This window comes from Apiospora phragmitis (genome assembly GCF_038363925.1).
Source record: "Apiospora phragmitis strain CBS 135458 chromosome Unknown utg000010l:1.0-9815664.0:1.0-9183399.0, whole genome shotgun sequence".
Taxonomy (NCBI): Eukaryota; Fungi; Ascomycota; class Sordariomycetes; order Amphisphaeriales; family Apiosporaceae; genus Apiospora; species Apiospora phragmitis.
Genome location: NW_027117409.1, coordinates 1,329,935 through 1,349,283, shown reverse-complemented (window position 1 = coordinate 1,349,283; position 19,349 = coordinate 1,329,935). Strand labels below are relative to the sequence as shown.

Here is a 19,349-nt window from a genome sequence, read left to right as displayed (position 1 = left end):
AAGAGCTTAACAGCGGAATGATCGAAGTAAATATATTGGCCAATCCTTATGATAATGGAGCGCGCGGCCCCTGAGATAAGTAGGCAGTAAGTTTGGCTAGCCCTCGTTTCTAAGACATATGTCGTTTTCCCTATACGGAGTGGCTGCCCCTTTTCCCGATTGAGTATACCCAGCTGCGACGATATGGCCCAGTGGTTTCGGTACCAACCAGCTCTATAACAGCTATACGTTGTCTGGGGCACAGAGGTATGCCTCGGTAAGGGGCTATTTTTGGGGACGCTGGACATCCCGACGAGATACGTCGGCGCCTAACCCGGTTAAGGAGGAAGAAGAAAACCATTACGTCCTAGGGGAACACCACCGCCTAATCTGGCCTGCGGCACTGGGCATCGATGTGCGATATCCCTACGACTCCAGCCCTGCCGATGCTAATTTGAACTTTCCTAATAGAAAACGCTCCGTATCCCCTAGGGATAAAGGATAAAATTCTGATTGGTTAAGAACAAATATAAAATCCCTACTTTCTAGAATCTGTAATCATACTGGTGCCTATCTCTTTCTTCTTCTTAACCAGTACTGTTTATTAGTATTAATACCAACTTCTTATGGAGCCCCCAAGCGCTTCTCAGCTCGTTATCGCACGAGCAGGATTCTTCATCGAAACGATGAACACATTCTGGAACTGTTACCGGGTTTGGAAGTTAGATCGACCTCGGAACATAGCCATGGCCCAGCCACCGTTTCCGTGGTACATCAATCATTGGCGTATGTTTGTTGGTTCTGTTATTTTCCAAGTTGTCATGGGCCTTTCTGCTTCAACTGCCTTCTTGATCCTATCATGGCGAGGGGATGAGATTTGGTTTCGTTCCTTACTGCTCACAACCGCGCTGCAGAGTATCCTTTGGGAGGTAGGTCTTGCTTATATTCCTCCCGTTTTCCGGCTACTAACTAGCAGAAGTCTACTATTGGATGTGGCATAGTAAATGCCGGGCAAGGATCATTCGCAATTCTACCTGTCGCTTGCATTTCACTCGAAGCCTGCCTATGCCTCTCAACTAGAGTTATCTTCGAAAGCTTCTTAGCACCATGGGGAGGTACAATACGTCAAATATCGACTGCTTCATTTCGGCTTTGGATGGTCTGGGAATGGTTACGCTTAGCCCCGGATCAGCCGCGCAATAAATCATATATAGCTGCTCACAGCATGCTTCGTGTTCTAGCCTTTGGCGCCAACGTCTTCAGTATTTCGGCCCAGACTATAAACGAAGAGCTTCTGGTACGTATAATAACGATATAATCCTTAACCGTATAATTAGATGGTTATACTAATTAAAATAGATTATGTCGCTAACTTATGCGACGTACGATCTAATGACCGCTAGTCTTACTGTGGGCCTGAAGATGGTGCAACACTTTGTACCGAGAACTACTGCTTTAGAGCTCTCCTTGTCGGCCATTGATCTCGTTCAGACCTCAACTAGGTTCCAACAAAATTGAAGCCAAATTCCCTCGTGTGCTATGGTGTGATGGTCTTGCGAGTTCTAGGTCTTCTGTACGAGTTTTTCACCGACAGATATGTCGACTTCCTGGGTACTGGGATAGGGGCTACTCAAATATTCCGTAATCAAGGTTCCACGGCCAGGCTTCTTGATGAAAAACAACGGCTATCTTTTTTATACTCAATCATTAGACGTAATCTGTTCCAGCCTATTATGATTCTATTGACAGATGAATCTCCATGTTGACGCTAAACTTTCATACCATTGGTAAACCAGCTACATCGGCCCGTACTGCATACTATTACCAAGAGAAACTATTCCCGCATCCTATGATGTTCTTAAACTTTAAAAACCCGACCATCATAACAAATATAGCCTATCCTGTATAGTTGGTACGCAGCGTTAATTAGCAAGTGCGGCCACCAGTCCCTGACATCCTACCACTATTGCAGCTAATGCGTGCTTTGCGTTGGAAATATAAAGCATTCAACATGCTGATATAATCGGATTCCACCATCAGATGCTCTCTTCCCGTGAAAATACCCACAGGGCTACAAATGTAACCCCCAAAACCATCAAGAACTAATACAATGGCAAGTCAGGGAGAGGAGGGTCTTGCTCGTCATCTATCGGCAAGTTGTCGGCTATATCGACTGAAGCCTTTGGTTCCTCGTTCCATGGCTGAAAGTCGTTGTTTCGTTGCTCTGGATCTGCCGTTACCGAGTCTTGATTAGGGTCTCCAGGGAGGTATCCGAGCGTATTATCTGGATTCTCGACGTGACTATGAGTATCTGACGAATAATTTTGAAAAGACGGGCATTGTAGGCGTAGTGTAGCCATTGATTTAAGGACTGATATGGAGTTCGTGTGATTATGAGGTGTTTATAGAACAAAAAGTAACGGAGAATTACGATGGGAGAGGAGCGGACGACAGCCTTAATGAATACCTGAAGCGATTATGGTTTATCACATGAAATGCCAATAAACCTGGGGCAATGCCATATACCCAAGAGCATCGTCTATCTACCTCGTTACTGGAAGCCATGCGAGGTGTCGATGGACGCCGTCCCCTTTTCCCCATAGATTCTGGACCAAAGACCTCTCAACCATCTAGAAGACACTGGAAGAAGCTGACAATGTTGGTAGATTCAGTCATAGTGGCGATGACTTCCTGTGAAACCATCGAGACAGGGGCTCGAGGCGTCTATGGAGGTCGTGTCATCTTGGGTACCTCAAGGGAAGCCTCAACAGAGGAAGCATATCTAATACTGTCACCGAAAGAGGCTAGAAAATCATCTAGCGGTGATGGCCTCCTGCAAAGTCATCTGTCCATGGGTTGACAGAATGCCCCTGGATGTGATCAAGCGCTTGGCTCGTGGTCACACTCACCTGGGGCGCTATATGGCGTTGGTGATTCACCATCAATACATCTGCAGGCGAAACTCTATTGGATAAACGAGTTGGCACAGAGGTTTCAAGCAGGCCCTCAGCGTCCGCAGCCCCATGGGAAGCCAACGTGGAGGGGCTGATTGGAGAAAGTACACCTAGTCACATCATGGATGAAAACCGGTAGCTACGAAGGCATTTTAGGAAACCTTCCGGATATCCGAGATGCATTTTGTGGCAGTGTTGATTGAGATAGATTGTCTCTGATGTTGGCTTCTCATAGAATCATTTAGAAAGAAGCCCACATGCCGATGGTCACTGCCACGGAGCCATCAGTGTAGGTTATTGGTACCTATGACTTCTTAGAGAGTCTCCGTCAAGGGGAGTTCAAGAGAATTCGACTTAACAGCGAAGTCGATCTACATAGCTCACTAGGGCGAGGGCGTTATTTCGAAAAGACGTGTTCTAAGGCTGGTCAGTCATAGAATAACATATTATCTACAGGGGGTGCTTTGGCTATATGAAGGCAACCATCCCGCACCAGAAAATGGAAGCATCTGTACTCCTTTCTTCCCAACTTCCAATATATGCTAAGATCAGAATAACCCTTCGTTCAACCTCCTCATCACAAAAATCATGCGACGTTCATCTTGTCAGCTGCAGTTTATGCTGGCCGATCGACAGCCACCGGAGTCCGGGCACCATTCCAGAACCGAGCCACCCTTAGTTGAACCTTTGACTCCCATTCAGACTGATCATGAAGTGGCGGCTCTGGTCGCTTCGAGATTGGATTCGGCAGTTCTCATCACTAAGCTGATCAACCTCTCGAAGGATACCGACACTCTCAAGCAGACATTATTGAGTTTCCCCAGTTCTGAGTTGGAGAACTTGCAAGTTTCACTCGAAAAGGTTCTTCAGTGTTGCCAAGAGCTTTATGCCACCGACCAGGACAAAGATGGCCAGATATCCGTGCCCGCAGAGTATCAGGCCCCTGTTGAAGACTTTCATGATGACCGGTCCAGCATTGACGCTCCGGACAGACTTGAGGAAGGTCAAGAAGTTGAAGAGGTTCAGCTTAATGGGTTTGCCTCTGAGCCTAATGACGAAACTGGAGACAAGCATCTCTCAATTGAGCCTGAGGACAGGGTTGAGGACTACCAATCACCAGAAGAAATTCAGTCTGAGAAAGACACATCGGACGATGAGATCGAAGACAGCCAATCCCCAGGCGAGATTGAAGAGGATGGTGCAACCGAGGCTGAGCACGAAATTGAGAACAGCCTGCCGCTCGAGGAAGACGAGTTTCATTCTGGACATGCGCCTGACGATATCTTATCATCAGGAGTAGAAGCACAATGCGAGCCCGAAAGCGAACCTTATGACTCGCTTTTGGATCTGGTCGACATCGATGCCCAAGAGCCATTTTTGACAATGCCTTCACCTCTCGACGACGATATCCCTGTTACAGCGGGTTCGCCTGAATCGACAGCTCCCCCCGGAACCCCCAGGGTGTCCCCCTCGAAGTACACCGCGACAACACTGGTGGGCAGCAGCCCTCAGAATCCGCCCACCGAAAGCAGGGAAACTACACCAACACAGTCTACTGTCGGTGTTGAGGGATACCCCTATTGGAGGCTCGTCACTCAGTCGGAAACTGATTTTGCCACCGAAAGCTTTGAACAAGTGAAAGGCTTCAGCGTCCCTGGAAATTCCCAAGATAATATCCAACAAGTGTGGCGCTTTTTGCGAGGAGAGCGAGGTACTATCACATACTCAGACGGATCAGACTGGGTGAAGCTGGTCGCAGCCGCCGATACAGATCGAGATAAGAGTTCCATCTTGTCTGCCTTGGCAACGATGGCGTTTTTCCGATGGCACAAAGACCAAACGCAGCTTGAAGTTCGGAAAATCAAAGAAGAAGAGCTTAAATTCGCGACTTGGAAGAAAACGAAAAACTTGGAAAAGGCTGCATCGAAGAACGTGTCGAAAAGGTTCCCTTCCGAGCGCCGCGCATACGTCAGAAAAAAGCTCACACGTGGTCGAAGGTGGTCTCGAATTGTGGACGGGCTCGGTTTTGGTATCTTGTTCAGGTACACATGGTAGGTGCTGGGTATTTTCACGCGGAGAGCTACCACTAACATTACGCAGGGCGTTTGGCAAGGCAACGGAAAACTCGCTGGAGCAGTTTATACCTGCCCTTAAAGAGTCCACCGGAAAGATGTTCGTACTTAGGCAACTCGAGACACAGCTCGACATGTTCGTATCAACGGGACGAACAAACATCGTTATCATGGAGCAGGCATTAATGACAAAGGGCTTCTTGAAGCTCTCGCCACAGTCTGTTTCCCAGGAGGTGAGCTATCTTCAACAGTCGATCAGAGAGTCGGTCGCAGGGCCGATGAATGGATCGAGTGGCATGGACAGACTCTACGTCAAGATCAGGGACTTGGATTGGGGATTCTACTTCACCATCCTTGAAAGACTCAAGGAAGAGATATGGTTCAGTGGAGACTTAATCCAGCTGTGCATGCATCTAGCCGACAAGCTATTATGTATGCGCGTCGGGTCTACCGTTTCGATTCATGACGACAAGACAGGCTCAGCGCTACATCAACCCTTGCAGTGGGCTGCTCAACAGGTCAAGAAGTGGAAGAAAATGGTCAAGACGTGGGAGAATGGACCTGCAGCAGATGCTCGCTTAGTCTGCTTCTTCCCGCTTCATCTACGGAACAACCATTTCGCGCTGCTTGAGATCAACGAATTCGATGAACAGATCTACTGCTACGACACGGGAGGCTATGACACGAAGGATGTTCAAGTACGTTTATTCACATGTTCTGCCGACTCGGTGCTAACCATATCGCAGACAGCTTGCAAGGCCGAGTTTCCTCATCTTCGATTTAGGGAGCAGGTTCGTCCGCCCGCCCGGGAGATTAGTGCGACCTACTAACAGACTTGATAGAGCATTCCGGATCGAAGCGATGGTACCAGCTGTGGTCCCTGCGTCGTTGCTATCGCTCGCCAGCGTATGATGTGCCGTCCCGTCGAGAACCTAGGTCGCCATGACGCCGTGCAGCTACGGCTCGACGCCTTGCATCTCATCCGGAATGCCTGGGAAAGCAAGGTGCTGATACCGGTGCCTGGCGACGACAGAGACTCGGAGGACGATATATGCATGCTGATAGAGGCTACGTACTCGGGGGCGGAGAAGAACTCGGAGGCGGAGAAGAACTCGGAGGCGGAGAAGGACTCGGAGGCGGAGAGGCACATAGGAGCGGAGAAGAGCCACCCTCCGACACAGTAAAAGAGGAAACGCGCAACCGCAGGGAATTCATACGAGGCGCCAACGACACGGAGAAAAGCGAGGAAAGTTGGCTAGAGATTGACTATCTAAATACCTAAGACACTGCTTGCAATTATTAACATCGTATAATAGTACCAGACTCGCTGGCTTAGAGTATTTCCATCTGAAGTGACCGTTAGGCCCGCCGTAGGGGCCGGCGAGCGAATAAAGGAGACATTGCCGAACGTGTTGTTAGTCGGCATGAGACTGCCGAGCGTACCAATTGTACCCACAGCGCGGGTTGTCCCATTCGCGCTACCTGTCCAGTTGGCGCTTGCCGTCCGGACCGAGCCAGAGTGTGGTGCTGTAGTTGGTTTGGGAGTGGAATTCGTGATGGTGACAAACACAGTTTGTATTACAGTTCTCGTGATACGTCGAGTCTCGCCCGTGTTGGCGTTGGTTGTCGGGGTATTCAAGGAACTCTCCGTGGTTGTCGTCGTTGGTTGCGGCGAGCTTTGTGTGTGGGGGCAGTAATCAGGCTCGAACTCTAGGGAGCCTATGGCTTTGAGCGTTCCCACCTGGAACTCGAACTTGACAGTGTCCCCAGGGGATACTTCCAAGCCTAACACACCCGCGATGGGAGCGAGCAAGATGGGGATGGACAATCTCATTTTGACCATACCCCGAGGAATGATGGTGCTGCGCGTCAGCGGTCCTTAAGTACATCCACGGCCGGCTGGTTCTGGACGTCAGCCATTATTGCTCGTTTGCCCCAAGGGGACGTACGGAATCAGACGCGCTCTATGGAGGGCTTGATAAATATGGGTTCCATGACTCTACCAACGACCTCGTAATATCATGCATCCCTCAGCTAGCTCTTCAACCGGATATATGTTAATCATGCCGGTCAATACCCCACGCCGCGCCTCTAAGTCGGGAAAAAGACGCCTCTTTGGGAGGGTTTCGGCTCCTTTCCAAAAGCTGAAGGCGGACGTTGCGCACCTTCGACAACGCGTACGCGACCTCAGCACACCGGGATACAAGGACCCCGACTACGACTTGGCACAAAAACAGCTTCAAGACCGCATCAGCAAGACGTATAGCGTACATGGAATGGGACCAGAACTAGCCGTTCTGTACCGCCACCTTGTCGACTGGAGTCAGATGCGAATGGAGATAGTCCGGCTGGACCGTGCTTGTACTTTTGGACAGAGAGTCGTGGCGAAATGGGCGTTAGAGCACCCAAGTTTACCAGACTGGGCGCTGACTTCGAAGGAGAAGGCCTATAGGGACGGATTGCGGCGACAGGTGGAGCTCTTAAGAGCTATCACTAATGTTATGCAGCGTGACATTTGATGCATGGGTAGTGGCTGAAAATCATAATGAGTCTGTTTAGGAACGAAACAAGAAGCCGAGAGGCTGGTTTGACCCAATACCACTGCCATAGCCAGCTGAATACATCATGCCATGGCTTAATCAAGCCAATGCACGACTATGTACACAGTCCTGTTTCGCAGCTCATTTAGAACACTACGTGATTCCGTCAAACGAGTAAATGCCAGTTGAACGAGGCTGAGCTCCATGGGCTTGCCCTTCGGCGTACGCTCGGTCTCCCGGTGAAGGTAGTCTTTGATTTGACGGCACGACGGACCAAGCCGTTCAAACCATCCTTCTCGTCAACGCCAGCTCAATTCCCTTCGTCGACGCCCATCCCTCCTAAGCACAGTCGGCAAAACCACCTCCAGCCACGCTGTCCGGTCATAGCCAGCGTGGCTGGAGGTGGCTTCCCCGGCCGGGTTATGCGGCTCGTAGGAGGGGGTGGCGTCGTCGAGGGCAGTTGGCAAGGGGCTATTGTCAGCGTTGATAAGGGGAGTGTTGACAGGAGGGGAAGAAACCTGCGAGGGGAAGGATGATGCCAGCGTTGATATGGCAATAGTGTCCAAGAGGAAGTATGGATGAAGTACCCAACAAGGGAATACAAAAGTGTAAACCTAATAATAAGCGTCACGTGCATACTGAAATGAATCCTCTAACCAGTAGAGCAAGCATTAAGGACATTGATGCAACATTGACTATCCGTTTACTAACCAATAATAGCTATCTCGATAGCTTTTACATGCTTCTCTCGTATGTCCGCTTGTAGCGGAGCTGTCGCCTCCAAATCTTCCTCCCTTTCCCCTTTCCCCATTTCTCCATAACGAGTTCCCTTGCGCGGTTCAACCAGTATCCGCCGAGGTCTTTCACCTCGACCTGATGATCATAGAAATTGACAAAGTAAGCCATTCTCCTCCCTTTGTGTTTGATGTCAGAAATAAAAGAGGCAATTGGATAGAATGCCTCGGTCTCTGTCCCATATTCTGAAACGTCCAGATTCGGGGCGTCATGCGAATGAACCGAATCGCGCGCTACAATAGCGTCGTGGTACGTAGCGGTGAACTTGACTACGTTGTTCTCGAGTTTCGGATTGGAGATGCTTTTGAGAGACCATTGCTCGTTTCGGGAACTGGCAACATAGAAACCGCAGCGATCTGACGTGGTGGAAGAATTGGCAGCTTTAGGTGGTCCTGTTCGGGGGATGACAGCATAGTAACGGTGGCGACCTGACGAGGTGGTGGAAGAATTGGCAGCTGTACGTGGTCCTGCTCGGTCGCCGTGAGCGGACTCGTTCCTGATGCTGGTAGCGCTTGGTGACATATTCAATGATGTTTGGTGGAAATGGCAGGCGCGCACTTGCTCGAGAAAGTAGAGGTGTGGTGAATTCGTGCTGACTTGATTTGGGGAGAAGAAGTGTGATAAAGGAGGGAAAGTTCAAAAGGCATCGACACGGGGCGTCGAGGGTTTAAATATTCAGGTCCCTCCTCAGGCAGCGCACCTGTGACCGCCTGGCTTCGAGCGCATGACTGGCCTACCCACTGAAGTCATTGCCAACCACTCTCCATGGTGGTGGTCGCCGTTGTAACAGTGCCAGCGTGCAGGTCGCGACACAGCATCGCCACCCAACAGAGACGCCTCTGAGACGCCTTCGGCTATCTGCTCGGAAGCTGTGGGTTAAGGAGCTTTCGTGTCTCATCTTAACCAACATGGTGTGCTGGCGGATGAGCCCGGAAAGGGGAGGCCTCTCGCTTCTCAGCAATAAGGGTGATGCTATATCAGCATATAGCTGGATGCCTCCTCCAAAGGGATGCCGTAGGGTCGGGGATAGATGGGATCGGGTAGATGCAACGAGGCCATCATGTATCCACCTTCCGTTGTGAACATGACCATGATTCGATGCATGAATGCGCAGGCCTTTCTTTACTCTGTGGCAGTGTCGAGTTCATGCCAGGAGTCCACACATACTGAAAGGGGTTGAAGAGCATCCTGAAGGCATTAAACACTAGAGGCAAAGGGTTGACACATCTTATCGCCTACCCGAGCCCCAACCATCAGAATGGCGATCCCTGGACCTAGGCAGCCCCGTGTAGTATGCCCCTGATTATAATCCGAGTTCCGGTAGCTCCCTTGCGCTCCCTCTCGGACAAACTAGGCAACCCCAAGTGGCATGATCTGGATAGCCAGCCAACTACCTCGTTCGGGGGGTAATTCGGAAAAATGGGAGGCCCCTTATCCATCGAGCGGAGGGATATAAAGGGGGCTCGTCCCCCAGACATTCTTTCCCTCATCACTTTCCTTCACGATTACCCCATTCACTCCTCCACACCTGAATAACAAAAGCATGGCGATTCCAGAGCTGGCCCAGACGAGCCCATGTGCTTCCCTACTCAACGAACACGCTTTCATTGACATCAGCGACGACGGCTCGAACACAAGCGTTGAAGGCGGCGAATCTGAGCAACACCTCCAAGATGGTGATGCTTCCGACCTCGAGAACGTCTCTTGTACGGCGCTGATTTGAGTGTTGAGCTTCGTGCGAATGGCGACTGGCTTCCGGTTACGGTGCGACTGAATGAGAGAACAGATAGGTTTGAGGGGATGGATGCCCTTGACGGCAAGATATTTGAGATCGATGGCACAACAATGTTGGATGTGATGTGTGGTGTGGTCGGAAGTCGTGGACGTGTATCTTGAACATATGTACTTGTGGCTATGCACTCTTTGCCATTTCGGTAGAAGCAATCGAGAATAGATTTTAGGTAGCTCAGGAACCACCTAAGAGTTTCCATCCGTTACCAAATTAGCGGCGGGTACACGTCCAATAGGGCAGGTGTCACCGTCACCAGTACACCTGTAAGCTAGCCAGTACAAGGGTTCGCTACTAGAGATCTTTCGTACCGGCATAAGAAATAGCCGCTACCAGTCGCAGCCTGGACCAGTCTGGGCAGGGGCATCGAACCAGTATGCCCGTGGGCCGGTAACGTCTGGTCCAGTGGCATCTTTGCTTTCTATCGTAAAAGGAGCGCCGGTAACGTCGACGACGGCTTAGTGCAATGCTGCAGCTCACTGAAAAGGAAACATGTAGCCTCCAAACGCTCATTTGGCCTTAGAAACCTCCAATGCCCCACGCCGATAGCTGGTAACGGCATCCACGTTTCGCCAGTTCAGGGTGTAGCTGGTAGTGCCCTCAGCTCGTCACCAGCTCACGGCTTCACTGTCCCATATGTGTACTGGTAGCAAACCCACATGGTAGAAACATCAGCCCCTCCCCAGTGCACAAGTTCACTGGCGCACATGCGTACCAGTACACGGTCCAGTTTTGGCCAGTACAGAATTGGTACTGGTAACAAACAAGCCAGGGCCTTCACTGGCTTACACCTGGACCAGCCCACAGGTGTACTGGTAGCACGTCCTTCCCTGCGCCAGTTCAAGCCGTAGCCGGAAGCGATCCTCTCCTTTGCCAGCCCAACCTGTCGCTGGTATTGTACCCTGGCCATGACCAGCCTACAGGTGTACTGGTAACACCGCCGATATCGTTACTGAACTTCTACGTGACATAGCCACCAGCTCGCAACCTCATAGGCGCGTAAGTGTCGGGGGAAAGTGTGTTTATTCTTCGTCCGATAAGCTGTCTAATTAACTTCCTCGGTTTACCCGCAACTCGCTGCTCACGCGGCACCTACGTTACTTCGGGCGGCATGCCTGCACTCTGACCTCGCCTATAGGTCATACCTGATACAGGCAAAGAAAAGTACGATACTAATCTCTCCGAGTGCCTTCCACCAGCGATAAGCTCCGTCAGCCTTGCTTCCTCTTCGGGTCGCAAATTATGTGCCGGTTTCGAAAGGTATGCGCTTATACAGTGGCCTACTGGAAGGAGTGTTTATAAATGATGTACAGAATCGGCCGGTTGGGAGTTGGATTGTGGGGCATGCTATTAGCGGCTGCCTTACGCAAGGCTGCTCAAGCAACTCAACATCACGAAACCAATTACTTACAATCTAGATGAGCCGGCAGGCGTCGCCACCTTGACCGCCAAGGACTGCCAATAACCACACAAGGTGGCGCAGAAAGGGTTTCTAAATTAAGACTTGGAAGCTTCTATGAACAGCAGCCGGCGAACTATTCTTAGCACGGAAGCTCGTCCCAATTGGTTGAAAATACCCCATTTCTAAATAAGGCAACCTCTTATCGCAGCGCCAATGTAGGTATTTCTAGAATGCGGACGGTCTCCAATCAGAAGCCACGACTCAGCGCGTCTACGGCGCGTTTCTTACAGTGTTTATCTTCCATCACACAGCAAACAATACAGCAGACACTTTGCCGGTTTGTACCTATCGGAGCCACATGATAGACCCTGAAGAAACACCGCGCAGGCTGTTTGATCGCTGTCCTCCACTCGCGCCGTGGTCCTCGGCGCGCCTGATGCCTATTAAGAGGAGCAACGGGTGGAGCAGCTAGGAAAAAGCATGCAGATGCCAATTAGAGGCTGTGAGTCTAGCGCGAACTCCCCCACTGCGTACGCTCAATTAGTGGCGGGCCTGTCATGCACTGTTTACTGAACGCATATCTCCATCACGGTAGGGTATTTCATCTACGCGCCAGAGGTGATCCGCGTTGACTCTGTGCCCGGCTCTTAGAGTGTCTATATCGCTAGCCTAGCAGGCTACCGGCATCCCATTCTTGATTCACCGAACGTAAGTACTGCCACGGTCGGGCCTGAATTTGACCCATGTTGTTGGGGAAACAGATATATTGGGCAAGCGTGCAAATGTACGCCTGTATAAATAAGCGAACAGCAGCTACATTTTAGAACAACGACTTGTAGAAACCAGTTTTGTAACACTATCCTTCTCCTCTTGCTTGCTTTGTCCTCAAAGTTCCAAGTTCCCTGAGAACCCTGTTCTTTCCGTTCCGTCGGGTTTCGTAAGTTTCCCTGTCTTGCGTGCTTTTCTTGTGATGGGTTCTCATGTTAGGTCGCGTCGTCAAGAACTGCATTCAGAAATCTTCGTCTTCTAATCCTTTCGACGATCTCGGGTTCGAAGTCATGCCTCATTATTTCCCGAAGAGTTAAAAGTGTGGCGATGGAGGACGTATCGTGGTGCGAGGAGTGCAGTCGCGCTGGTTGCTCTTGCGATGGCTCCAGTGCCCCCATCTCATCCAGCGCATTGGGAGCCTCGGAAGGGAACCTTTTGCTTTGCGAGCGAAACGAGGTTTCATCGCCGTTGGTCCTGTGCGGCTTGTCGTTTGTTTGAGATTGCTCGCTTCCATCGCCATGATTGTCTGCGATGAACTTCATCTCCCCGATGGCTCCGCCATGTCCGAATATGTGTCTGTAAGCTGTACTTCGGCATCCGCCAGAACTTGGTCAATCAGAGAGCCCGCAGCATGAACCGGCTTGCACTGGCTGTGATTTGAGTCCAAAGCTTCAATATTCGAATCAACTGTTTTCAGGATCCGAGCTAATGCAGCCACACTAATCTCAATATCTTCAAGCGGCTGAAGCGGCAATAGACGCTTTCGGACTAGCTCGCGCTGCAATTGACCAAGCATAAAAGCCTCGCAGGCATCGCAGCGACCTTGACTTGGGAAGAACAGGTTTCGGTTGCAGCAAATACTACGTCCCACGCCGCCTGGCTTGATGTACTTCAAGGCATCCAGCGCGGCCCAAAACGGCGACAGCATTTGTCCAATAACTTGGAGACGCAGAGCGTTTATGGCATCTTGAATCGTTAATAGGGCTCGGGCTCGTTGACCAAGGCAAGTAGCACAAGACGTACCTAGCACTCCGGGAGGCTTCCGAATCGGTATCGTAGTCCGATCAAAATCGCAAGGAGCAGAATTCAAGGCCAAAACTTTGGCTATGTCCTTGACAACTGCCAAGTCGCCAAGTACCCAAGCAACCCAGAGCGTACGCTCCAATGCTAGCGTGCCTTTGCCCGGCCCAATGTGGTGGAGCCAAACCTCCGCCCGAGGTCTGAGGAAATCTATAAAACCGAACACATCGGCTAAAATTGTAACTTCATAGAGGCCTTTCTGGTCGATAGTGTTGCGGCACCATGGGCTTTGTTTGATTGGGTGGTGTACCATACGTAGCAGCGTCTCCATAGCCCGAAAACTGCTGTCCTCTGGTATTTCAACTACGTAGGTCGTGAGTGGTGGCCCAAACCCGATGGACCCATCGTGTAGGGACTGGGCCCGTCGGGAGCGCGCTTGTTTCAATGCGTGGGAACTCACGAGGAACTTAACGTTTTGTTCTTCGCCTTCGCAAATACCCGCCGCTGTCTGTTCGGGAGCAAATTCTGGGGAGGACATGCCTTTCGCTTTGCGAGTCTCGAGACATAGATCTCTAGTGGAGAAGACTGTGGAGTCAACCTTCACCAGACGCTTTTGGTGGACGGCAGGGCAATTTGTAGATTCCATGGTAAAGAAAGTCTATAAAGGCCTTATGAGACGCGTGATAAAGAACCTTAACCTAGGCATATATAAATAAATCGAAGCTGACATGCTTACATTGCCGTACGTGGGTACCATCACAAGAGAGTGTATTGTTGTGGAGTGTCATCAAGGGGTATCGTCAAGGATACTGTTGTTGAGGAAGTTGTCATCAAGCGGGGTGCTGTCATCAAGCGGGGTGCTGTCATCAAGCGGGGTGCTGGTCATCAAGTGGGGTACTGGTCATCAAGCAGGGTGCTGTCATCAATCCAGAGAACCTGGGACCTACTCCCTCTCCACGGATGCAGCGATTACTACTACCTTGCTGCCAGTGTCCCGAGGTAAGATCATTCTGGGTATGCCCTTAGTCTGCCGCGCATTTTCAAATATATCCACGCAAGTAAGGAGCTTGACGATAAGGCCGTCGAAACGAAACTGATTATTTCCAAAAACCAACAACCCAAGCACACATCTGCGCTCTTACACAATGAATGACGGTAGAACGTGAAAGAAAACTGAAACCTCCATGGAACCTAGGCATTGAGTTACTACTGTCTTCACCCTCTGTTAATTTGGCGGATGACGTAGGCAGGTGCCACGGCAGACGACTCTGTCAGGTACAGGAAGTGCGCAGGCAGAAGGAAAAGAATCCCATAGCGCACAGCGTCCGAGGGATTACAGTACACCTCGGACCTATTACGAGGAAAGTTGGGGATGCCGCCCAGGATTCTGAAGGTTCTTGGTGTAACTGAAGAGGATGACCCCCTTGATCTGCTTCTGGACTATAGAGGACAAGCCCCCAGCGGCGCCCGCCATGACAGCAGTGCCATGGCTATATGAGCAATTAGGTGTTAGCCAATTCCTTTCTGGTGGTCACTGACTCTGAAAAGAGATAAAGCTTACCTATAACCACCAGCGACGATTGCTGCGGTGGGATACTTGGAGTTGACGAGGTTGAAGAATAATGACTATGCCAGCCCCTAGCGTGACGTACGGCAGAAAGGCGATGAGGGAGAGAATGTAGGAGTATGTAAATATGACCTAGATCTAAGGCTGCCCACGCCGACTGAACTACCTCTCTAGCATGGGCCTGGTGTGGTGTGTTGTTTTTCAGGTCTTGAAATAAAGGCTCGATTCATAGATCGTAGCCTTTATAAGCCTTTTAGACCTGTCTAATAGGGTTTAAATCAGGTGGGTGTGCGAGCTACTTGAACGTCTAGATGCCCCTTGATTCTAAGAACTCTTTAACAGTATTGGGTCGATGTTTACGCATATTTTCCTGTATGAAAGGGTCTCCAGGCTCATATAAGGTAAGTAGAGCAGCCTCGAGAACCTCCATATACCTGGTAGAAGTGAAGCCGCCGGCTGGAGAGTCCGGATCTTCCTTACAGAAGATTAAGGGGGAGGTTCCTGCCTCTCCTTCCCTTTATCACACCATAGCCCATATCATAAGGTTGATTCTAGGCCTACCATGATATATAGGGCTAATGAGGTCCTTCCGGTAGCGTTCTGAGTTGTAGCAGAAGACTCAGCGGCCTGTGTGAAGGGTTCGTTCCGGATTGTACATTCGTCCGAAAAGAGGGAAAGCATCAGCTGCCTGAGGCACGCTCGAGACTAATAATAGCAGAATTCGAGCCTCTCTTTGGCGTCCTCCTTCGTTAAGAGGATGCGTTTCGTAGCGCGCCAATGGCCGATCTTCGGCGAAGAGCGCGCCTTGCCGTGTTGACGGAGAAGGGGCGTGGCCTGGAGGTCATCGCGGCGAGGTACATCCAGGCACGAATCAGAGACTAGGGACGAAGGAGCAAACGAAGAGCAATTGAAAAGAAGCGGAGAGAAGATGAGAGAATTCATTAAGCCAGCGCAAAGATGAAGAGTGTTCCATTTTCTTTTAGATTCCCTATTATTACAGGGGCTTGGCCGCCTCCTATAACGCGGCAGCTGGTGGGCGATGTATTTCCTAAACTCGTCCTTTCACTCTTCACAACCAAGGCGCCGAGCAATCATTCGAAGGACTGCATGGTGGCTAGATGAATCTAAGAGTTTCGTCAAAGAGACCCCGGCACTCCAGAGCTAGTGACGAAACAAGCAAGTAAGAGACGACTTCAGTCTGAAACATCGGGACATTTACAATCAAGATGTGCTCGCACCTCCTATCTAAGTTCGAGAGAAAGACACTTGCAACAACACTAAAAAGCGAAGGAATTGCTTCAGCAACACAAATCCACCCCGCCGCATTGGGAGCTGTGCGGAAATGTCAAACCCGAGTTCCCAGTTATCCTCGGGCTGGCGCCCAAGGCTGGAAATCCAATCTCTTAACGTGAACATCTTTTTGCCAGATGTGTTGGTCGTCCTCTTCCCCGGTAACCTGGCCAGTCGGACGTACGAAACTCTTTCTCATTATGGCTCGAGTCGTCGCCGGGTTGGTGCATACTGCCTTAGTCAGTGGTGATGGAGATAGACTAGAGCAGGTGAATAGTGTACTTACGGGAAACTAATGTCAACCCCTTACGCGCCTTGATCTCCGAGGAAACTAGTATTTCGGGGCACATGGCCTTATAGTTTAACGTGATGCGACTGTGCTCCCCTAGCGGAACTACGTCACCCTCGGATGTGTTTTGCGACAGGAAATGTCCCCGGATATACAGCTGCATATCAAGGATCTTCATGCAGTCAGTAACTGCTGGGATGAGACTTCAATGATGCTCACATAATCCGAATCCAACAAGAGCATTTCGTCCATCCAAGGTTTCACCCAGTACCGATATCCTAATGGACGTTAGTACAAGCTCAAATGGATAAGCAGACCTCCTACCTTCGGCTTCTAGCTCCCAGAATAGAGCAATCCTTCGTGTTTTGACCTTGCACTGCTGATACCGCTCTAGTAGCTTCCTAATATATGGCAGTTGGCCCGCTATACCCATATCAGTTGCGAATAGTAAGACTGTGCCGTATTGACCAAAGGATAAGGTCTTGCCATATGGGCCCTCGACTAAGGCCCGATGCTGGTAGGGAGTAGCCAGTAGAAGCCTTCTCGAAAAGCCACGTCTTGCTTGAGCAAGCAATACAATTACTTGTTGCGCATGCTCGTCCGCATATTCCCAACATATTTGAAAAGGATGATACTCAAAACCAGAAAGACCGGATATGCCCCACAAGCTAAGATAAATGAACTGGCCTGCATGGAACTTGAGTGGTCGAGCCATTCGTACGCGAATCTCGACACAGTCACCGTGTTTCTCGATGGTGGCCATACTAGGACGACTACCTGAAAAGCTCAGGTACATGACATTGATGTACCTAAAGACTTTGATCGAGATAAACAGAATAGAGCAGAGTAAGATGTACAGTCGGGGCCTTTCATTCACTAGAGTCGGCGGAAGATGAAACCACAACGCTACTAGGCTTGACAAAGCCAAGAACGTATGGATGTAGGAGAAGAGCTCAAAAACCCAGTAGTGAAGGAGGGAGAACACGAGAATTGCGCATACGGAACATAATGCCTAAGCCCAGTTAGGCGTGATCCAAAGGGGAACCGGAAACTTACAAGGAGCTCAGCGTGGGAAATGGTCGAAAAGTTACGGCGCTGTAATGTAAAAACGGCATGCAAGATAGATTCTGCGGTGAAAACGATACCAAGGCATGTATGAAATCGGAAGTAGCGATCATGATGGATACCGCAAATGCTGGTAATGTGGTTTATATGCGCCCCGTAAGAGATCGGTACGAGATTAATAAGAGCCATATGGCCGAGGCGTTTTATAACCTCGTCGATGTTAGTATTGTCGACACTGACGTATAGAATGTTTGTAGCAAGTAAGAAACAGAATACAGCCGCCTCGTATCTTGGGATGACAGCGCTGAAGGAGATGGAAGATGGAAGTAAAGGGTGCAGTAGACAGTTCTAATTATGACCGACGTGTTTTCGTAGCCATCGGGCCGTGTACAGCAGCAGAGGCACCAGCAGTAAGACGAAGACTGCCGCGAGGGAGGCTGCATAATACTCGGGGATTTCCATGATGGGCACAGTAGGTAGGAAGCTCGACCCGCGTAAAAAAGAGCGAGGAGCTTCCTTCAAATGGCTCGAAGGGAGACCTGGTTGGACGGAACTGTCCTTCAGGCATGCCACAATCGGACGGAGAGCGACTGTATTTAAACCAACTCGCCGACCCGCTACAGGGCACAAATGGCATGTGGAAAACACATTTCTTTCGATCATGAAGACGTATCTCTTGTGATGGCGGCAGGAGACGATACTATCTCGGCCCAGTTTCGCAGAACTCAGACTTCCCACAATATGTTCGCGGTTCTCCTTCGCTGGCTTTGCCTCGCCGGCAGCATTGTGTTTCCGGAAGCATTCGGGCCTCTGCATCGATTAGTAACAGGAAGAGCGGTACGGTTTGCCATCGGGAATATCCCATACTACTATGTCGCCACATTCTCAGGCTTGCTCGGAAGTCTTGGACTAGTCTGGTTATGGTGGACCGTGAAATATAATTACGTATGGCTGATTGGCCGTATTCTGTTGTGAGTCGACCGTGTTTTGGAAGGAGCGTCCTGGCTAAAACGTACTTAGCGCCGTACTTAATTTGATGTTTTTCACCGGTTGATTGGCGTTATGTTGCGGTTAGCGATGGGATAGTAAAAATAAGACCTGTGGCTTGCAACTCATAGGCTAAGCAAGCCTTGCGTACCTAGGTGATTGTTTTCTTGTTGGTGGGGGTACGGTGGCCAGTAAGAGGCAGGCAGCACTTCGCGACGTGCTTCAATTGAGTTAGCTACGCTACTAGCCTGTTGAAGCTACTGGACGGTTCTGGATAACATTAGTACGCGTCGGATTAAGGAAGGAAGAAAAAATTGAGTCAAGTAAGCAAAATGATATTTTCTATAAATAGAAACGCAGGCCAGTTTCGTAACAGTGTTCAATGGCTATAAACAGCTCCATTTTGAGGAATTAGGTAGCCTACGAAGAGCAAGTGACAACTCTTGGCGATTTCCTAGGGAACTGCCAAGACCTTGTTGAATAACAGAAAGGTCCATCCCTCCACTCCTCTCTGGTCGCCCGTAACTAACTCTTTTCAGTCCAGAAGTGAATTCAAACGATGAATGAACCGGCTGAGTGAAGGCTTCGGTCCTACCGGGGGTGGCTGTTCGTCTTGGCAATAGTCAATGAATATGGCCCGCCTGCCGTTGTTACGTGGGCGGGTCGGTAGCTCAGCTCGACCACTTTGTATGTTGTTTTCTTTATGGGCCGGCAGCTCAGCTCTCATAGTATGGATACTGTCTCCTTGGTCGGCCGTAAGCTCAACTCGTCTGTCTTGAACATTATCCTGGTGAGTTGGGTACTCAGCGTACTCAGGAGGGGGGTCAGAAAG

At 50.2% G+C, this 19,349-nt stretch overlaps 6 protein-coding genes across 6 annotated transcripts; 3 read left to right on the top strand and 3 right to left on the bottom strand.

The window, feature by feature from the left end:
• Positions 1-3,521: 3,521 nt before the first annotated feature.
• On the top strand, positions 3,522-6,189 carry PG994_010204 (uncharacterized protein; the record flags this gene model as incomplete). The annotated part of the gene is made up of 4 exons (XM_066861613.1): positions 3,522-4,984; positions 5,034-5,703; positions 5,752-5,796; positions 5,848-6,189. 4 exons carry the CDS (start codon positions 3,522-3,524, stop codon positions 6,187-6,189), a joined length of 2,520 nt encoding a protein of 839 aa, XP_066710723.1.
• Positions 6,190-6,275: 86 nt separating this feature from the next.
• Positions 6,276-6,839, bottom strand: PG994_010203 (uncharacterized protein; the record flags this gene model as incomplete). The annotated part of the gene is made up of 1 exon (XM_066861612.1): positions 6,276-6,839. One exon carries the CDS (start codon positions 6,837-6,839, stop codon positions 6,276-6,278), a length of 564 nt encoding a protein of 187 aa, XP_066710722.1.
• A 229-nt stretch (positions 6,840-7,068) lies between these two features.
• On the top strand, positions 7,069-7,524 carry PG994_010202 (uncharacterized protein; the record flags this gene model as incomplete). The annotated part of the gene is made up of 1 exon (XM_066861611.1): positions 7,069-7,524. The coding sequence occupies one exon, from the start codon at positions 7,069-7,071 to the stop codon at positions 7,522-7,524; it is 456 nt and encodes a 151-aa protein (XP_066710721.1).
• A 756-nt stretch (positions 7,525-8,280) lies between these two features.
• On the bottom strand, positions 8,281-8,862 carry PG994_010201 (uncharacterized protein; the record flags this gene model as incomplete). The annotated part of the gene is made up of 1 exon (XM_066861610.1): positions 8,281-8,862. One exon carries the CDS (start codon positions 8,860-8,862, stop codon positions 8,281-8,283), a length of 582 nt encoding a protein of 193 aa, XP_066710720.1.
• A 1,021-nt stretch (positions 8,863-9,883) lies between these two features.
• On the top strand, positions 9,884-10,063 carry PG994_010200 (uncharacterized protein; the record flags this gene model as incomplete). The annotated part of the gene is made up of 1 exon (XM_066861609.1): positions 9,884-10,063. One exon carries the CDS (start codon positions 9,884-9,886, stop codon positions 10,061-10,063), a length of 180 nt encoding a protein of 59 aa, XP_066710719.1.
• A 2,774-nt stretch (positions 10,064-12,837) lies between these two features.
• Positions 12,838-13,965, bottom strand: PG994_010199 (uncharacterized protein; the record flags this gene model as incomplete). Its single annotated transcript, XM_066861608.1, has 1 exon — positions 12,838-13,965. One exon carries the CDS (start codon positions 13,963-13,965, stop codon positions 12,838-12,840), a length of 1,128 nt encoding a protein of 375 aa, XP_066710718.1.
• Between the last annotated feature and the right edge of the window lie 5,384 nt (positions 13,966-19,349).